The sequence below is a fragment of the Petromyzon marinus genome, chromosome 80, assembly GCF_048934315.1.
Source record: "Petromyzon marinus isolate PM22_M1 ecotype Great Lakes invasive population chromosome 80, UKy_Petmar_22M1.pri1.0, whole genome shotgun sequence".
NCBI classification, from domain to species: domain Eukaryota; kingdom Metazoa; phylum Chordata; class Hyperoartia; order Petromyzontiformes; family Petromyzontidae; genus Petromyzon; species Petromyzon marinus.
In genome coordinates, this window is record NC_133746.1 from 7,192,271 (window position 1) to 7,214,081 (window position 21,811).

At 42.7% G+C, this 21,811-nt stretch overlaps 1 protein-coding gene across 1 annotated transcript in view; it reads left to right on the forward strand.

Annotated features, from left to right (window-relative positions):
* LOC116958620 (uncharacterized) overlaps window positions 1-21,811 on the forward strand; it is a 183,578-nt gene that overhangs the window by 11,792 nt on the left and 149,975 nt on the right. The window contains exons 3-11 of the mRNA XM_076057213.1: window positions 3,658-3,773; window positions 6,744-6,897; window positions 7,224-7,319; window positions 8,032-8,271; window positions 10,014-10,135; window positions 11,987-12,112; window positions 15,037-15,168; window positions 16,499-16,560; window positions 18,792-18,865. Of these exons, the coding sequence (XP_075913328.1) occupies window positions 3,658-3,773; window positions 6,744-6,897; window positions 7,224-7,319; window positions 8,032-8,271; window positions 10,014-10,135; window positions 11,987-12,112; window positions 15,037-15,168; window positions 16,499-16,560; window positions 18,792-18,865 (1,122 nt within the window). The remainder of the gene's footprint in view (window positions 1-3,657; window positions 3,774-6,743; window positions 6,898-7,223; window positions 7,320-8,031; window positions 8,272-10,013; window positions 10,136-11,986; window positions 12,113-15,036; window positions 15,169-16,498; window positions 16,561-18,791; window positions 18,866-21,811) is intronic.

Consider the following 21,811-nt stretch of genomic DNA (forward strand, 5'->3'; position numbering starts at 1 on the left):
ACACCTCCTATGCAGTAATTCCCTTCTCACGGTCTGACTGTCACTCGCTTCGACTGTCACTTATTGCCACGTGTAACTGAGGCCATAATCTGCCAGAGCAACTTCAGGGCAATCGTCATTGACAATGATTGCCGTAGCATTTTTCATTGTACAATTCTCATTGGCCCGAATCTAAAGAATTCTGATTGCAGCGACGAACACTGGGTTAGGTAAACTTCTATTACTTCATTCCATTACCCAAAGAAGTTGCCATAGTCGCTCGTGGTTAACGCATTGCAGATGATCAATGCTGGTAACACTCCCCACGATTGCCCCGAAATTGCCTTATCGTATCTTAACCTTCATAAAAGGCTCTTCCAAAGCCTATTAAAAACAACACGTCCGGTGACTACACTGCACGAGGCCTTCCCATTGCCATAGAAACCAACGCCTGCCTGTAAACTGCCTCACATGACCCAGAATTTGTATTGCGATAGATTTTAAAACATAAAGGGGATTGGGAGTTTGACTTAATATGTTAAAAAGTACATGGGTAAGTAAAGACCCTTATCTACATTTGTATAGCGCCTTATTCCAAGGCTTTTACAGCTATCGGAGCGGAGTGAAGGCCGAGTAGGAGAGCTTTACAGTCGTCGAGCTGAATAAAACGAGGACGTGAACCAGGAGTTTAGCAGCAGAGAGTGAGATGAGACGGATTTTACGATTATTGATTCTTTGAAAGTGGCAAAAATGTTAAACTAATTTCTTTAGAACTGCTTCTTGTTGTTTTGCTCACTCTGTTGTCCTTCCGCCGCACCTCTAATTGGCGCGGTTGGCTACGTATGGCAAGTAAGGGTCGTGGCAGAGATTTGTTCAGAGGGAGGAGTTGAAAGTGGCCCCGAGGTTTCAACTAGAGGGAGACAGGAGGAATGAGGGGAGAAAGGAGGAAATAAGATGGTAGGCCAGGATAGAGGGGAGCGGGGATAAGAGAAGGAAATAAATTCTAGATTTAAAGCTTTCGTTACTGCTAGGATCCATACTCTTTGGTTCTATTGGGTAAAGTCACGTAGGTGAAAATAAAATAACAAAAAATCACGACGTTTCGGCCACAACATAAGCGGCCTTCATCAGGTGAAGGGACGAGACTGTCTGGAGGACAGCGCTGGAGTGAGAAAAGCCACGCTTAGATCACGACCTTTAAGCTGTGTGAGAAAAAAAAAAGCGCCTTGACAAAGGAATTAGCATATCATTTAGCATTGAAATGGCTCATTGAAATAGCTAAGTTAAAGTATACACATCCGCAGAGGCACCCCTTGACAAAGGAATTAGCATAGAATTTAGCATTGAAATAGCTGAGTTATTAGCTTGTAACTGGTCACAGAAATAGCTATGTTAAAGTCAGAGCATATACATTCACCGAGGCACCTAGTACAAATCAAACAGGAGAATTTAGCGAAACACAACCACTCTCAGACCGCGGACCTTTAAACTGTGTGCGATCAAACACGGTGTCCTGACGAAGAAATTAGCATAAAAATTAGCATTTGATTGGCCGATTTTAGAAAAGAGGTGGTGTACGTGCCAGTGGGCTTGCAGTTTGGCGCGGGGGTGGGGGGGGAGTTTACCTATTGATGGTGTGAAAAGGGAATTTATAAGAGCTGCGAAAGTTTGGGGTACCACTACTTGAAAAAATATACTGTACCATTGAAATTAGTTTAATGTTTAGTTCGATTTAGAACATCTTTCCAATGGTTGCTTAATTTGAAACCATCTTCTCAGTTGAAATTGTGTCTGTGTTTGTAGATCTGAACTGCCTCGTGAACAAATCTCTGATAAAAACCCGTGGGTTTGCAAAGAACCTTGGTATCGGAGAAATTATATCGTGATCACCCACAGCGTTGTAACAGTGATCAGCCACGGCAGAAGAAATCTGATTTGAAACACGGCAAAACGAATTCTTCTGCCGTGGCTGATCACTGTTACAACGCTGTGGGTGATCACGATATAATTTTCTCCGATACCAAGGTTCTTTGCAAACCCACGGGTTTTTATCAGAGATTTGTTCACGAGGCAATTCAGATCTACAAACACAGACACAATTTCAACTGAGAAGATGGTTTCAAATTAAGCAACCATTGGAAAGATGTTCTAAATCGAACTAAACATTAAACTAATTTCAATGGTACAGTATATTTTTTCAAGTAGTGGTACCCCAAACTTTCGCAGCTCTTATAAATTCCCTTTTCACACCATCAATAGGTAAACTCCCCCCCCACCCCCGCGCCAAACTGCAAGTCCACTGGCACGTACACCACCTCTTTTCTAAAATCGGCCAATCAAATGCTATTTTTTATGCTAATTTCTTTGTCAGGACACCGTATTTGATCGCACACAGTTTAAAGGTCTGCGGTCTGAGCGTGGTTGTGTTTCACTAAATTCTCCTGTTTGATTTGTACTAGGTGCCTCGGTGAATGTATATGCTCTGACTTTAACATAGCTATTTCTGTGACCAGTTACAAGCTAATCACTCAGCTATTTCAATGCTAAATTCTATGCTAATTCCTTTGTCAAGGGGTGCCTCTGCGGATGTGTATACTTTAACTTAGCTATTTCAATGAGCCATTTCAATGCTAAATTCTATGCTAATTCCTTTGTCAAGGCGCTTTGTTTTTTTTTCTCACACAGCTTAAAGGGCGTGATCTCAGCGTGGCTTTTCTCACTCCAGCGCTGTCCTCCAGACAGTCTCGTCCCTTCACCTGATGAAGGCCGCTTGTGTTGTGGCCGAAACGTCGTGATTTTTTGTTATTTTATTTTCACCTACGTGACTTTACCCAATAGAACCAAAGAGTATAGAAGGAAATAATTTCCATTTTTTTGGGAAGGTTTGATGGAAACACGGCGGCGTGACATCCAGGATTGGACAGTTACCAAGCAGTCTGAAATGCGGGAGGCAAGGCCTGGGGTGAAGGAGGGATACAAAAATAAAATCGGGGTGTTGTCGGCGAATAAATAATAGGGGAAAATTTTTTATGAAAAAAAACGACAGATTCCCAGAGGTTGAGATACAGAGGGAAAATAGCAAGAGCCCTAAAAATAGACCCTTGCGGGACTCCAAGGGAGGGGGGGGTGGAGCGTCTGAAAGAAACGGAGGAAGCGCGTGAGGAGAGCAAAGAATGGAGCTGAGCCAGGGGGAGCATCCCTACGTGATATTTGAATCGCATAACCAGTGAGCTATGCCGCAAGTTGGCATTCATTTGCTTTCTCAGAAGGATCGCCTCTCAGTGTCCCTACACATGTATTTTAAGAAACATTAATACATAATAAATGATATATTATTGCGTGCACAATTTTACGTCTATATCATAAATGATTAATCCACACATTACTTACATACCAAAATACGAATGTGTTGTCCTTCCCCCGCACCTCCGATTAGCACGGTTGGCTACGTTCGGTGGTGCGAAAGAAGTTCAACGTACATGCATACGTAGGAATGTGTCTATGGAGAGACCATCCATTGAGGAGACAGAGCTAAGAAAGTAGTCAATGTGCCGGTACTCGGTACATTTTGTTTTATCATTGCAGGTGAATTGACAAAAGGCAAAGGATGGTAACAAACGCGTGACCGTGCCCGCGATTAACCCGATGATCATGCCGTTGCGGTTTTTGTTTCAGCAGGAGAGACTTTGCTCGGGAAAGTGATGTTCTACTCCAACAACGATGAAGCGAACGGCGTCAGAGTGTTCGAGCGGGTCGAATGCAGTGTGGGCGGCAACATCAGCGACGCTGTCAAGGTTTGGACAACGCGTGGCTGCAACGCTTTTAAGTAGTCAGTGGGGCCACAAGAAGACCCATTCAATTTTCGAATTGTGTCCAAAACTCAATACAGTTGATGATCGAGTATCCTGGCACGCGGTTATATTATGCTTCCAACATTATCCGGCGGGTCACAGTGTGCAATATTGCATGCAGTACATAATACACTACGTACAACTTAAACAATAAAAAGACTGCACGTGCATACATCACCACATGCAAAGTCTTTGAGATTGGAGTGGTAAATACGGAACAGTAAATACTCTTTGAAAGGATATATTTATGTTTGCCTATTTGTATATTTATTTATGCCAATTTCACATAGTAAACTAATTAAAAACACTAAAAAAACATACACAACACCGAAAAACATAATAGCATGCAAGAATGGCCAAAAATAACCTATTTTAAATAATGATGATGTGGTGATTGTCCGGCGGTTTAAAAAATCCGGCACACCCTCTTCCTCCCCGAAGCTGCCGGATAATCGATGATCTTCTGTACTTCAAGAGCCGCATTGCATTGAACTACATACGGACATTAAATTTACGTCATATTCTTTGGTTCTTTCGGTAAAGTCACGGAGAAATAGTAAATAATAAAAAATAAAGTGAATAAAAATCATATGTAAAAATAAGAAAAAAACAAAAACCACTAATGTAGACTGTAGCCTGGTTTTTAATCTCGGTGAGTGTACTGGCAGTCTATAATATAGACTGTACCCTGCTTTTTAAGCTTGCTACATTATAGACTACCAATACGCTCACCAAGCTTAAAAACCAGGCTACTGTCTATATTATAGACTTCCAGTACACTCACCGAAGTTAAGAACCAAACTTCAGTCCACATTATAGACTGCCAATACGCTCGCCAAGCATAAAGACCAGGATACAGTCTATATTATAGACTGCCAGTGCGCTGACCGAGGTTAAGAACCAGGCTACAGTCTACATTATAGACTGTAAGTACACTCAACAAACTTAATAACCAGGCTTCAGTCTACATTATAGACTGCCAGTACAATCACTCTGATTAATAACCAGGCTACAGTCTACATGAGTTTTTTTTATTCACCATATTTGTATTCTTTTTTTCTATCTACGTGACTTTACCGAAAGAACCAAAGAATACACAGAGTCTATTTTAAGGATCCAAACATTTTGGAACTCAACTGCGAAAACAGGAAGAGGAACAGCGGGGAACTGCAGAAACAGCAACGCTGCAGCCCGACTTACTGATCCAGTTCCACACCACCACCACCACCACTCGCTCTGGACACACGCACGTGTCCGAGCTGTGGCAGAATCTGTCGATCCTAGATCTGGTCTCTTCAGCCATCTTCGGACCCACAGATGATCCGACTTTTCTGTGGAAGACAATCATCCTCGATTGCGAGGGATGGCCTAAGGATGATGATATTACGTCACAAAGGGGGACCGTGAAGAGCCGCGTGTGGCTCCGGAGCTGCAGGTTGCCGACCCCTGCTTAAAGTCAAGTGGTTCTTCACCGATTTTCACAGTAGGGGGTGGGGGGTTGCCACTTTCGCCGATGAGACATCATCAGTGGTGAGGGCTGCCACACCATTTGAAACCATTGGGGGGTTTGACAGAGTTTCCGCGCGATGATGATAATCCACTATTTCGTTGAGCTCTCATTTGTGTTAGCCAGGTCGCTTCTGAAAAAGAAGCTACATAGCTTAGCGGGCTTTACCAGGGTAGACAAAGAATATGCTAGTTTTGTTGTATTGTTTAAAAGTGATTTGTTTACCTTTCCTATATGTTGCGCTCATATCGTGTTTGTGTATTGTGTTTGTTGTTGTGATGGTCTGATCTCGTGCCCCTAATAGGCATCTGTGAAAAAAAAGCGTTATAACTAATCGGATTCCACCTGCAGTATAAATACAGATTCTGATGATGGGAGTGTTCTCACAATTTGTGTATTGTCGGGTGCCGCACGTCAGGGGTCGCACTAAAGGCCACCAGGGGCCGCCAGGCGGCCCACAATGGCCTTGCTAATGAAGAACACTGATTTAAATATTCTCCCAATAAAGTTGGCTCCCTCTGTAACCAGGGGCTATGGCAACACGTGTAAAGATCTTCCCATATAATTTAAATGTTAGCGTAACATTCTGCTCCTGTGAGAGAGTGTAACCAAAACTAAAAACCTAAAACCAATATTATCCGCTTATTATTTACAATAGAAACTTAAAACCGACCCATTATAAAATAGTATTGCTACATAATGAAAAAAAAATCACGGGTTCACTTCTTTTCATCCGTTCAAACAATGTACCAATTGCTTTGTTAGCTGAGGTCAAAAAGTGAAACTGGTCGGGGATTCCCAGATAAATATCACAGTCCTTATTCTGTGGGTCTTTCGGTAAAGTCACGTAGATAGGTTCAAAGAAAATAACAAAAAAATACGATGTTTCGATCGCAACACAAGCGGTCGTCATCAGGAAAAGGGGGTTAGCTTGTGTTGCGATTGAAATATTGTAGTTTTTTTGTTATTTTCTTTGAACCTATCTACCCGACTTTACCGAAAGACCCAAAGAATATGAATTCCTGCAGTCACAAAAGCTTTTAGTCAAGATTCACAGTCGTTATATCTATTACGACGCTAGAGAGCACAGTAGCAGTGGTCCCTCAGTGACTCTGTGGGTCATCTTTGTGCACAGAGCCTTAGCGTGACGCTGTCCATGAAATCCCCCTTTGTGCACCTTGCCAGACTGAAGGACAGGTGCCCGCGAAGAGTGCTTTTCCCAAAACAGCCGTTGCTGGCTATATGGGGGAGGTGAAATATAAAAGACGGAGATGCGAACAGAGAGAATGAGAGACCAACGAATGGAGTGGCGCGCACTAGCCTAAGTTACAGATGCTAAAACCTGCCTAAAGAACGATGTTATTGTGCACTTGAATAAAAGATGGTCATATATTTATTTTTCACAGGTCTTGGACGTGGAGACAACCTGGTGGGAGAGAACGGTAGCCGGTTTGGTGATCTTCACTGCTGATCTGTCAGGATACAGGGGCGCACTGCTGCACTGTGTCATGTACCCAGCAGGGAAATGGTTACTGCTAAGTGAAGTGCAGTTTCAAAGTGGTACGTACTCTTGCTAATGTCTGGTTATACGTGTGTCCAGGGCTTAATTTCTTACTCGATATTATCTGCAATTAGGCAGGTTTGGAGCACGGATTATCAGCGTAAGGCACTACAACTGGAGTACAGGGTCCACCTAATCCATAGTCATTGCATATCGAATATGTTTACAAAAATATGAAGTATAATGAGCGCAAAAAAGGGAGTTGATATGGGATGCTAACACAATTTTCGGAACATTGTCATGAGTTCTTCCGGCTGGAAGTTAACATTATTTGTTGCTGTTGTTGTTTGTGCTATTAAAATTAGTCGTGTCTTCTTGTACACAGGATGCGACATTGCCCTGGGTCTGAGCACTGGAGCTGTTCGTCCAGAGCAAATATCTGCGAACCCAGGAGAGACACGCAGCCTGGGTCTCCGGTCAGGTGTGGTGTTGTACGCCTGACGCCTTGACGTTGGAAAAGGCGTCCAATAAGTGCACATTGTTTTTGTACTCCTAGAGGATCGGTTGCTCCTGTAGTCGGAGCACTGAAAGTAATCTGTTTTTTTTTACAAATAATAAACTACCGGTATAATCTGTCAATTTGACACGTAGGTTGTCGCGAACAATATTATTCAAAATAAAGGTTTTTGGGGAAGTTTTTTTTGCCAGATTTGGCAAAAAAAATCGCATCTGGTCTTCGCACCTGATTAGCATACAAGTGAAGACACCACATTTATCCTTCGCCTATTTAAGACTGAAACAGGCGGAGGATTTCTCTCCAACTCTGGCTGTCGCCTGATGATGCCGGTTGCTGTTGTAACTACCAGCGAAACGTCACCGTACTCGAATTGTAAATGTTGTTGTGGGTTTACTCTCCAACACACAACCGGTTAGTGCTGAGCTAGTAACTAATTGGTCACGTTTTATTTATGTGACAAACCCCTAACTGATTGGCTGTGTCGCGGTAGTGGCGGGTTTCACGACACATTTATATTTACGCGATCTGAACCTAACAAAACCTCCTATGGATGATAATGCAATTTGGCCTGACAGCTAGTCGCCATCTTCCATGCAGTTAATTTACACACTTCTGAGGACAAACGTACGTTGTCGAAGTCTCATATAATCCCATCTAATGTGTGTCCCCTGCGCAGACTGCTACTTCGGACGTGGGCAAGCCTACCGCGGCAACGTCTCAGTCACCCAGTTTCAGGTGCCCTGTCAGCCGTGGAGCTTGCAAAGCCCGCACGCTCACCCCGAGACTCCGCTCAACTACCCGGATGATGGACTGGATGGCAATTACTGCCGCAACCCCGGCGGCATGAGGGAGAGGCCTTGGTGCTACACCAATGACACGAACACTGCCTGGGATTTCTGCAGCATGCGCACTTGTGGTAATTACCATGAATTGCAACGATGGTTGGAAGCTTACTTTTGGTTCCGTGAGCCAACAGTGATTAACTCCGAACCCTATCGGAGCCTTCGTCTGGTTCTGTGAGCCTTTGTGATTAATGCTGAACCCTATGGGAGCCTTAATATGGCTCCCTGAGCCTTAGTGATGAACACTGAATCCTATGGTAGCCTTAGTCTGGTTGTGTGAGCCTCAGTTAGTAACGCTGAACCCTATTGGAGCCTTATATGGCTCTGTGAGTGTCAGTGATGAACACTGAGCCCTATGGGAGTCTTGGTATGGCTCTGTGAGCCTCAATGATTAACACTGAACACTATGGGATTATTAGTCTGGCTCTGTGAGTCTCAGAGATTAACACTGAACCCTACGGGATCCTTAGTCTGTTTCTGCGAGTCTCGGTGATGAACACTCAGGTTCACAGAGCCAGATTGAAAGCTTAATGTACACAAACCCTATAGTAAATTTGGTCTTCCTTTTAAAGCTTCACTGATTAACAATGGACCCTATGGGAGCCTTCGTCTTACTCGACATAAACTATAAACGAAACTATATATTTTCTAACCAGATAAAGCCCAATAAGCTATGTAGCTCTTTTTTAGAAGCGACCTTGCTATCACAAATGACAGCTCAACCAATTGGCTTATCTTGTAGAAATTTAAATCAGCCAAATACTCGAAAGGCATTCTTACTAAATGTGGAGGGAAAAACTGGAAGACCTGGAAAAAGTCCACACGGCCATGGGGAGAGAGACATGCAAACTACAAATATACAGCAGGCATCAGGGTCGGGATCGAAACCCCTGAATTCCTGCATACCAGGTGAGGTTGTTAACTTCTCCTAGCCACTGTGATAATGATGAGAGAGAGACACAAAAACTCAAAATATACAACAGGCATCAGGGTTAGGATCGTAACCCCCCCTACCTCCTGCATACCAGGCGAGGGAGTTAACTCCCTTGCCACTGTGGCACCAAATATCTATATATATATAAAACTGACCAATTTGTTTAAATAGTGTTTCAAAAACCTGGAAACACAAACCAGAACTTAGAACAAACTATTTGCCAGTATGAAAACGTATTTTTCCCTGTCAGGTACCCGTTGGCTTTCAGTTCTGGTAATTAAGTACTTGAGGGGAAAAACACACGTTGGAAAGCATTGAAGAATGTGTGGATATGCATGAGTAGTTACTAGCACATGCAAACAAACATACTCTGATAATATATGGGCATTGTCTTTGAAACTAATTGGGCTACTTTATGACCTAGTTTCACCACCAGTGTCAGAACAGAGAATGCAAAAATGACAAACAGTACAAAGGCAATGCGCGTATAAGAGCATTTATCGCTCAGGGTGAGCAACATCATCATGGGGCCTTTTTGCCAGTATCAAAGTATGAAAATAAGAATAAGTTTTACCCTTTCTGAGGCAAGGCCATAAGAAGTCTGCTGTCTCTGGTGAAGGCCAATCAGTTTCAAAGACAATGCGTTTATTATCGGATCATGTTTGTTTTGCATGTTCACCACAAGTACGTGTGGTTAATACATACTTGATTCCTTGCAAAATTTCTCTATTTGGTGTTTTTTTGCAACTTAACACCTGTTTTATTGCCAGAAAGGGTAAAAAAATTACATTATTATTTTTCGCATAATGTTAATGATGTCAATAATAGCATGCATTCAAGTTGTCTAATAAACGTTCTTTATTTTGTACAACACTTGTTCAGGCTCTTGGGTCTTCGATCTTTACACGGTTGGAGCCCACATCACTGTTGACTTCACAAAGCCCGTTCAGATTTCCAAGATGGCGATGGTTGGAAATGGCTACTATTGGACGTCTGCACTGGAGGTTGGAGTGCTATTTACATGCTTTTATTTAACTCACTCTGTCTGTTGTTGTTGTCGTTGTTGTCATCGTAGTATCTTCAAATCTTATAACTCAATTTTAACCCACTTTCCAATGTGGTATCGACTGCAAACTTGGTATACTTATGTCATACTGATGACACTACTATATTCTATAAAAATATATTTTTAAGCATTCTTTTTATATGTTATGTTTCGGCTTCGGTCTAATTTTCCATGCTCAACTGACGTTGGCTGTAAATCACCACGGTCCCTTACGTTATGGCAAACCTCGGGGCCACTTCCTGGAGTCGTGGAGTTATGCCATCACTCGTATGGTGCATTTCATTAAAGCGTGTTTTAAAAAAGGTATTTTTTTACTATTACTTATTATGTTGCATTTTACCGGGTAAAGACTAATGAGCTGTCTAGTTCTTTTCCCGAAGCAACCTGGCTATCACAAATGATAGCTCAATGCTTTGGTGTATCACATAGACAATTATGGCAGAAATACTCTAAACGCATGCTTCTAAATGTGGAAAGAAAATCCGGAGGATCCGGAGAAAAATACACACAACCACGGGGAGAGACATGCAAACTCTAAATATACAGGCGTCAGGGTCGAGATTGAACCCACAACCTCCTGTATACCAGGCGAGGAAATTAACAACTCGGTCACCATGGTGCCATACCGGCAAAATATCAACCACTATTTCAAATGAGCACTCGGCACTATGCTTGTTGCAACAATGCAAGCAGACTGTGAATAGAATACCCCGTCCCATCCACGTGAATATGCGCAAACCATACCCACAATGTGGGCATGGTTCTTCATGTCAGAGTTCATTCAAAGTGTGACAACGGTTCGTTGATGGACGGAAGTCATGGATGAGAAATCAGGGAAGCGTAGCAGACACCAGTGTAATATCATTCATACCTCGTTTGCCAAAACAATTAGTGATGCTTGGTAAGCCTACATGACGACTACAACCACTCTACAATGGCCGCAGTTGGCGTCTCTGATCTCCGTGCTCACGGATGAATGGCCATCACAGCTCGCAGTGGCTCTCAGTGACACTCCCAATATCACGCACAGACATTTCTCGGTTACGCTCGGCCAAGCACAGTTCACAGTTGCACATCAGGGTCGCCTCCCGACATTGAACTCGCAAGTACCCAACGAAATTGACGCTGCACAAAATGTACGGACGTACCGTGCATATTCGTTTGGCACACACCCTTTGTCGGCAAGCCAATCACAAAAACTGCAATTCACGGTAAAACAAATTATCATTCACACTCTGTGATACCTAAAAGCGGTAACTTAAATGAGAACCCGAGTTTGGTTGTATTGCCAACTGTGCAAACTAAATTGGAACCAAACTTTTTTTTATTTTACCAGATAAGGTCCAGTGAGTTATATAGCCTTTTCAGAAGTGACATGGCAACAAATGATATCTCAACGAAGTGGCTTTTTATCACGTGAAAATGTATAGCAACGAAATGCTCAAAACGTGTGTTTCTGAACGTGGAGGGAAAAAACCGTAGAACCCTTAGAAAAATCCATGCGACCACTAGAGAGACACGCAAACTCCAAATATACAGCAGATATCACCAGGGTTGGGATTGAACGCACGACCTGCATACCAGACGAGATAGTTAACATCTTCTAGCAACCGAAGCAGAGCCCACCATCCCGAGCCCCATCGTCTCTTCACAGCCGAGGGATGATAACGCTTGCCCATTGTGAGCGCTGCTATTATCGCGATTGAAATACTTTCTGAGGGCGATTGTACACTGGAGAGTGTTTGCTTGATCCATGCGTGTACACGATTTGGTCGTGTTGTGTTCCCAGGTGGCGTACAGCATGGACAATACCATTTGGGATAGTTACATTGATAGTGCGGCCGATAACTATTTACTACAGGGGAACACTGATGCTGAAAGTATCAACTTTGTAACATTCCAGCCAAAGATTACGGTGAGTATATATCTAATCCTTCTTCCATAATATATCAATATACTGAGTTGAACTCTTTGGTTCTTTCGGTAAAGTCACGTAGGTATAAAATAAAATGAATTATATCACGATGTTTCCGGCGCAACACAAATATCCGTCATCAGGTGGGACAACCTGATGACGTCACTTTACCGAAAGAACCAAAGAGTATGGATCCCTGCAATCACGAAAACTTCAAATCTATCCTGAGTTGTTTCGTCAAATGTCGGTTAATGAGAAGACTGGATGTTGAAAGATTTGTGGCATGTCGAACGGGCGCCAAATGGTAGCATGCTTTGCCACATATTGCAGAGGTTCCCATTGCAAGCCCCAACATCCACCCAGGTTAATGCCACTGATGGATTAATCATGAACACAAATCGTCTGCCTAAAAGGCAAGACGTGAAAATATCCCCATAATGTCACTCCTACAGAGTCAGTGTTGCCTCATAAATGCATTGGGGAGGAGTGGGGAGATAGGAGCTGGAAGAGGTGGCTAAGCAGAGACCCAAACGTCAGAGGCCAAGGTCGGGTGACTGGACCAGTGATGGGCAACCCAGACGAGTTGGGAGGCCGAGTGGCATAGTAACTACATTATTGTTGGTGGAGTAGCTACATTATCAGTGGCGTAGTAACTGCATTATCAGTGGCGTAGTAGCCACATTATCAGTGGCATATTGACTATATTATTATTGGCGTACGAGATAGATTATCAGTGGCGTAATCGCTTCATTATCAGTGGCATAGCGACTACATGATTAGTGGCGTAGTAGCTGCATTATCAGTGGCGTAGTAACTACTGTGTAACACATTTTTATTTATTCATTTTTTTGATCCTGGGCAGTACGTGTTAATTCCTAATTGCGTATGCCTCAACAGCACAGAAAATGGCTATTATTCCCCACAAACTTTGCTTTTGTGACGAAGACATTGATATTTTGAAATTTACATATTTTAAATGAGAACGGGCAAATTTGTGTTTTTTCGTTCACATAAAGTCAGAAAACATATTAATCAAAATTAACATGTATTTATACTAAAGGAACACAAAAATGACTACAAAAGATTTCAGACACCAAGGCGCACTACCACAGGCAGGACTGGTCACAGCGGACCGAGATCCCTGTGGGGAGGAACAACGTCAAGTGGGAGCCACTGGTGGACCCCCAGAAGGTGCTGATGCCGCAACTGCACATCAAAATTGGCCTTATGAAGCAATTTGTCAGAGCTGTAGATAAGGAGTCGGCAGCCTTCAAATACCTTCAAGACGTCTTGCCTAAGCTGTCTGAGGCAAACGTCAAAGCTGGTGTCTTCATCGGACCACAAATAAAGAATATCCTGGAGTGCAATGAATTCCCCAAGAAGCTCACTAGTAAGGAGAACGTGGCTTGGAACAGCTTTGTCGCAGTGGTTCGTGGCTGCCTGGGCAATCACAAGATTTAAAATTATGGAGCTGGGCGAGACTGGTGAAGAACTACGGCACAATGGGCTGTAGGATGTCCCTCAACGTCCATATCCTTGATGCTCATTTTGATAAATTCAGGGAAAACATGGGAGCGTACTTGGAGGAGCAAGGCGAGCACTTCCACCAGAATATACTGGACTTTGAACGCCGTTACCAAGGACAGTATGACGAGACAATGATGGGAGACTACATTTGGGGGCTGATTCGTGAAAGTGATTTACAGTATAATCGTACATTTCGAAAAACTACTCCTAAATCGTTTGTAGTAATCTTTGTATTACTTTAGTATGAATACATGTTAATTTTGATTCATATGTTGTTGTTTTTTTCACTTTATGCGAACAAAAAGACACAAATTTGTCAATTTTCTCATTGTAAATAGTCAAATTTCAAAATATCACTGTTCTGGTCACAAAAGAAAAGTTTGTGGGGAATAATAGCAATTTTCTATACTATTTAAGCATAAGCAATTACGAAATAACACCTACTACCCAGGAACAAAAATTGTGTTACATAGTGTTATCAGTGGCACAGTAGCTACATTTGCAGTGGCATAGTAGCTACATTAGCAGTGACGTAGTAGATAATTATCAGGGGCGTAGAAGCAACATCAGCAGCTCAGGGGTGGTGCGGCACTGGCTCAGGGTGGGGCCAGCCAATATTGTGATTCTTTTCTTCGCACGGTGACACCTAAAGGCTGTTGTTATATATCGTGGGCCTCCTCTCTCGCCCTAATCCACATCCCGTCGTTACGTTCACGCGGTCTCCAATGTTTAACACCCTAGGTGGTGCTCCGTCTTACAGCAAAATGCAGGTCCCTTACAGCTCCGTAGTAGTAGCACATATTTGCAATATTATGTTACCGCTCTAATTGAAGCTCTAAGGAAATGAAAGTATAACGTGGAAAGTAAATGAAAGCATTTCCGTAACAATCAACATTTTTTACCGCGTTATAAATAAGTTGTTTGTGTTTTTTTTTACACTGTTGTTGAAATACATCTATCATAACATTGTACGTCCTCTGGTCGAACACCGTTTGAGACTAGGCTTAAAAGAAAGCTGTCTCTGGTGTAGACCAATCAGTTTCAAGGACAATGCATATAGTATCAGAGTGTTTTTTGTTTGCATTCTGACCACAAGTATTGTGGTTAATGCTGACATGATTCCTTGTTAAAAGGTTTATGTTTTGTTGCCAGAAAAAAAAGGGGATAAACCTATTTTTATCTTAAATATATCAAGTGGTTGTCAAAGGGGCCCCAAGTCGTCGCTTTGGCCACCAGGGTGCGAGGGGAAACCCGCACACAGCCGTGGATTACTGGACACGAAACATATTTTAGTTGGACAACCTGGACAATTTTATGAACGGCGATAAAGCAGTAGCCATGTGCAGTAGTACTTCATGATGTGTTATCTAATTCCTGCTTTCTCTTAAAATATTCAGGCCCGGTTCATCTCTGTGATCCCCAAGAAATCCGAGCAGTACTATTCAGCGATGAATGTGGAGTTTTTTGGTTGTTCATCCGACAAGCAGTCTTGGAACAGCTACACCAACGTCACTGAAAATATAGTGAATGTAAGTAAAACAAAGACAAAGATCCCCCGTATAGCCTGAACAGACTTTTAGGGCAAGTGGTGTTAGTGAGCACCTATGAAGGCCGGCACTTGTAGTGGTTATGGGTTACCACGATATAAAATTTGACGACGCGGCAATGGTCAGGATATCAGTTTCCCACAACTTTGTAATGTTGTGAACCTTTTAACTGCATTGTTTTTTTTGCAATGTTACGCATTTCTTCGCGTACAAAGACAGATGGCTTAAACGGGGATTCAACTGCACTTCCCTCACTGAAGCCTGCCATATGTCTTATCATGACAACGTTAAAATATTTATGCTATGTTCAACTTTCTACCGTAATTGCTCTTCTGTGGCAAACGGGAAGGCTCCCATTATAAATATATTTTCACATTAATTTCCACAATAGTTAGGGTGTTAACGGTAACATTTTGGTCCAAAATCACCTTGAAATTACTAAACTAGATCTGTTCATGATATCTGCCCTCACACATTTTACTGTTCCAAGCCTTGCTTCACCCTCTCTGGCTAAAAAGTGATAAACATTTATATTTCATACCACCTTCATCTCTAGATCTCTGGCACTGGATTTGATCTTCTCTGGGTCTGCATCTCTCTCTCAAATCTTATAATATTTGCGAGAGATAGCATCTATGTTTGTACGTACGTACAATGTTTACGTACTTACAAACAGCAAAATAAACAAACGTGATTAAGTTATACAGGCTGCTGTGAGGCTACGTGGTAGGTCGCAGGTGGCAGTGAAGCAAAATCAATTGTTAGACTGCGCTTCTATGCCCCCACGTTTATGAGGTTTGTCTTTGCCAAACCCGCTAGGACCAGTGAAAGAGAAGTATGGTCAAATACTCCCTACGTGCCACATGGCATGGGGAGGCAGCAAGATGCTAACTCCCTCGCCTGGTATACAGGAAATTGTGGGTTCGATCCCGACCCTGACGCCTGCTGTATATTTGGAGTTTGCGTGTTGCTCTCCCCGTGGTCGTGTGGATTTTTAACCGGGTCCTCTTCTGGTTGTTCTCTCCAAATTTAGAATCAACATCATGCATTTAGAGTAATTGGCTGCTGCTATAAATGTCCACGTGATGATAAGCCACTTGGTTGAGCTATCATTTGTGATAGCCAGGTCACTTCTGAAAAAGAGCTATACAGCTGAGTAGTGGGGACCTTATCTGGTAATATACAAGATTGTTTAGTTTTAGGTCCTCATCCTGGAACGGATTTACAAAAGAGCTGCACAACCACGCGCATACTGAAAATTTCCATTCTCCTCATCGGTTGGTTTTAAAATCCAAATGCATTTGCTTTGCAGGATAAAGTGTGGTCTTTGGCGAACAACCCTTTTCTCATCCATGGAGACATCACGGTTTCCAAGTAAGATTGCTGAAACGTTATTTATTTTTTTAAACGTTCATCAAATGGGCGAACAAATTGCGTATTTTAACATACGGGAGCAGTTCTTTTACCGGCGCGACGCCCATTACCAGCAGTAGCTGTATGGTCTGTAAAAACTCCCATTACCTGCGGCCCTATTAGTAATTACTGTTTCTCTAATGCTACTTTGAGGAATGGCTTAACCTCATCAAGCGGAGTTGGGTGGCATGTTCTCTCTATTGATGCCAAGGTGGCGAGATGTTGAATACCTCGCCTGTAATGGAGGAGGTCATGGGTTCGATCCCGACCGTGATGCCTGTATTTTTGGAGTTTGTATGTATAGTGTAGTGTATAGTAGTGTATAGTGTAGTATATAGAGTAGTGTAGTGTATAGCAGTGTAATGTATAGTGTAGTGTATAGTAGTGTATAGTGTAGTGTATAACAGTATAGAGTAGTATATAGAGTAGTGTAGTTTACAGTAGTGTAGTGTGTACATATGTTGAACTTCTTTTGCACCGTATGTAGTCAACCGTGCTAATTGGAGGTGCGGGGGGGGGGACAACAAACTAAATGCAGAAAGCAGTTCTCAAGATCATGCGTCCTGTTTGCCCAACATTCTTTTAGTCACCTGCTGATCATTCGTCCTGTTTGCCCAACACGAGACTAAAAGAACATCAGAGAAATATTAAATACTCCAAAATACCACTGTCAGCAGTAGCAGAACACGCGTGCCAACAAGGACACATAATTGATTTTGATCATGTTGAAATTCTGTGCAAAACTACTACTACTGGCCAAGACTAATTAGATAATCTATCGAAATTGAAAGAAATAAAAATAATTTTAACCATTCGGATAGCTACCGACTTAGTGCTGCGTGGAAGTGAATCATCAAATAATAAATTTGTAGTGACATTGCGGGATGTCACTGTGCAGTGCCGTCCCTAGAGAGGCACGGCGTGCGGTGTAACGACATCGCGGACACCACAATAGTGTGGGTGTAGTACCGGCCCTAGAGGGGCCCGGTGAGCGCTGATTGATAGCGCTGGGTGGCACCACACTTTGCGTGCAGTGCCAACCCTAGAGGACAGGGTGTGTGAGTGTCGGCCAAAGAATAAGCTTACTCGAGGCCATGGCACTCTGGATGACCCGGGAGGACACGTGACCAGTTAACTATACAAAGGGGCCCCAAGTGGGGACTGGGGGTGGTCACGTGATTGGGACCCAGATCCTTCCCAAGGATTCTAGAAGGTGGACGTGGCCAAGGGCGGAGCTGGCCACTCCGCGGAGAATATAAGCCGGGTCCCAAGAGGGACTGGGGTTGTTGTTCATCCTGGAAGAAACCTGCGTCTATGTTCTCCGTTCAATGAGTCTCCAACACGTGGACCTGGACCCGAGCTGTTGATGCCGGTCCGTAGTAGCAATTATGTTATAACTAGTGTAGTTAGCCTGATGGTCACCACCATAGGTTGTTATTCTGTTAAGGGGACAGTTACCCCGTGTGTTGGAACTGAATAAGTGTGTTGCCTCCAAGTCTACGTATGTAACTCAGTTGAACCCATTACACATTTTTTGAAATGCATGTCTATACAGGCCAACATACTTAAATAGGGATTACTGTTGGAATGGCTATTTTAATACCCACAATGGACAGGAAGGACAAGATCAAATGGCTCGCATAATGCACATGTATAATGTACGTTGAATCATTAATCACCCCTCCCCACTTGTGTGGTCACCACATTTACGCCTCTATATTAGGAACGAAACAGGTGGATTTCTCCACAAATCTAGCTGTCACCTGGTTAAGCTAGTTATAATTACTGGCGAAACGTCGTACTCAGATTGTAAATGTTGTGGCTTGGCTCTCCAACACACCGGTGTGCTGTTCTAGTGACGAATTGGCATGTTTTGTTTATGTGACAACCCTTACTAGTTGGCTGTGTCGGGTGGTGGCAGGTTTTAATGACACATATATTTACGTGATCTAACCCAAAAAAAAACCTCTTATGGTGATATTGGTCCCCAAAAGCTTACGTGTTAAACTGACTATACACTACATTACTATACACTACACTATTATACATGACACTACTATACACTACACTATATACTACACTACTATACACTACTATACTAAAATGAAAACGAATGTAAAGAAGTTTAAGATATTTTGGATATCTTATAGTTAAACGTAATCAAAACGTCTCATGTCTTTGTCCTGTTTAAGGTTTGCAAAGTTGACAATACAGCCTGGAGTAAAGGTTGTTTTTTCATTTCCAGCAAGTCGGCTAACGATACAGGGTGAGTTTTGAAATATTTTACACGTGTAAACTGCATCTCTAAAACTACAATGGGATGTGTTTACATATTTTTGTAAGTATCTACATCGTCCTCGGCTTACGAACACAATTCGTTCCTGAGACCCGTGCGTAAGTCGCAATACAATAATACACCACTGTGTTTAAATGCCCATACGGTCGGTATTGTGAAATGTGTATCAGTTCACCAAAAAGGGAAGCCATTGTTAAACTCGTTACCATCTCCCACAGTATTGCGACTCTGAATAAAATAGTTCCGCAGTTCAATTTTCGAGTGCGAGTTCGCTTTTTAAGTCAATGTTATTTTATATTTCATGGAAGCTGGTTCGTAAGTACGGGCGTACATGTGTTGGAAAGTACGGGCGTTGGTAAGTACGGGCCTTGGTAAGTACGGGTGTTTGTAAGTATGGGCGTCCATCAGTGCAGGCGTTTGTAAGTGCAGGCAATCCGATCGTAAGTGCGGGCATTCTTAAGTACAGTTGTTCGAAAGGACGAGCCTTTGTAGTTATGGGCATTGGTAAATATGGGCGTTGGTAAGCACGGGCGTTTGTAAGTACAGGCTTTCGTAAGTGCAGGCATTCAGAAGTGCAGGCGTTCGTAAGTGCGGCCGTTCGTGAGTGCGGGCGTTGGTAAGTACAGGTTTTGGTAAGTATAAGCGTTGGTAAGTACGAACGTTCGTACATACGGGCGTTGGTAAGTAAGGGTGTTCATATGTCGATTACTGCATATATATACATCCCAAATAGGTATGAAAGTTCAGATAATATACAAATTGTTCTGTTTTGGATCTCAATTTTGCTCAATTCAAGTAATGCATGAACACTCATCCATTACAACTTTGACAGTGCTGTAAGTTGCTGGCCGCTTGGCATGTTGAGCCTTTAGGCACTCCGCTGAGCCGCTGTGTTTAAAAAAAGAGTTGTTATTATAACAAAGTAAACCTATATTCTTAGCTCTTTCGGTAAAGTCACGTTGACTTTACCGAAAGAGCTAAGAATATGAATTACTGCAGTCACGAAAGCTTTAAATCAAAAGTAAACCTACTAGGATTGATTTGGGTTGGGTCATGAAAAGGTGACATGGAACCATGCTCACAGAAATAATACAAAGAGGGAAGAGGAGTGATGACAAGGAAGGTGAGATAAAGGGTCATATTGGGGGAATGGGGTGGGAAAACCTTCCAGAGAGATAGAGACTGGCGAGGAAGAGATGGTATGAAGGGACTCCTCTACTTACGAACATTCTACTTACGAACTTTCATAGGTCCGAACCTGTCCGTATCTTCAGTTGTCTGTTCGGATCGAGAGTTGTAAGTTCAACTGCCGCGCAATCGATGCCAGTGGTTGTTTGGTGTCAAGCACTGGCTTTTTTGAGTCTCAGGACCCAAACTGAACGGTTTACTCAGGAGTCGGCAGTTGTTCACGATGCTATTGCCTGTTACAAGTTGATTTATGAAAAGAAGAAGAGAGCAACTGTGCAGATATATCGTGGTAAGTTGTTCAAGAGACGAGAGAGGAAACACAAGCACCAAAGGGAATTAGCATCTACACCTGCAGAACATGAAGAACCAGTGGCATCTACATCTACAGGAGAATCTATAACTTTTAAGCCATTCCGTCTTTATCGTAAATTCCGTAAAACTTGTTTGGAATCGACAGGAGTAAAATTAGACTTACAAACAAATCGACTTACGAACAGATCTCTGGAACCTAACTCGTTCGTACGTAGAGGAGTTCCTGTATTAGGGAGGGAGGGGACAAGGGGGGAAACGAAGCAGCATGTTCAGAAAGCGGCTGCTAGAATGTTAACCAGAACACGTTCTTCGCATCGTGTTGGCCTCCCTGCACTGGCTTCCAGTTTTCACTTACCATCCAGTTTAAAATCCTATTGTTAACCTACAAAGCAGATAATCACCTTGCCCCAGCCTACATCATTGACATGCTGCACCCACATGCCCCCTCAAGGTCCATAAGATATGGAGATACATTTCCAGGTCGAGGCTTCGGTCTATGGGTGACCGAGATTTTTTTCTTTATAGCCCCCACGCTATGGAATGCTCTTCCACGAGATCTCTCTAGACTCTGTGGACATTTTTAGAAAATGCATCTCAAAACTTTAATTCATTTAGAAAATGTTTTTGTTTTTATATTCTTAGTAATATATTGTTCAGCCTGAGTGTCTGCTCCTGCTTCTGTGTGCTGTACGGCGCTTTGAGATCTTTGATAAAAAAGCGCTATATAAATGGAATTATTATCATTAAAGCGAATGGGGACCTGGGACACAGTGGCTAGGAGATGTTAACTTCCTCGCCTGGTATGCAGGAAAGGGTCATGGGTTCGATCCCGACCCTCACGATGCCTGTTGTATATTTTAAGTTTGCATGTCTGTCTCTCTCTCTCCCCGTGGTGGCGTGGATTTTTCTCCAGGTCCTCTTCTGGTTGTTCCCTCCACATTTAGAATCAACATCATGCATTTAGAGTATTAAGCTGCTGCTATACACTTCCTAGTGATGATTGATCAGCCATATTCTTGGTTCGTTGAGCTATATAAGCTCCGTGGGCCTTAAATTTGATTTTTAAAAAAACTAAGTTTTTTGTTTCATGTTTGGCTTGCTGAAACAGTAAAGCTCCCAGACCAGAACGACTCGTGCAGACTCCCTTCATGATTGGCCGAGTTAAACTGGAAGAAAAATGTAACGCATTCATTAGTAATGGTTACTATATCTAGTTTGCATCTGATTGGTTGTTCCTGTAATGTCATGACACGTATTGAAGAAGCCGGCTCAGGTGACACTTTAATTTCACTTCCTGGATTTTATTCTGACCCTCCTAAAGCTTCACCTGAACATCAGGAATCTGATGAGCTATAAAGCTCTTTTTTTGCAGATGTCTAGTAGGGGCGGTTCAGAAAGTTACAACAACAAACAATA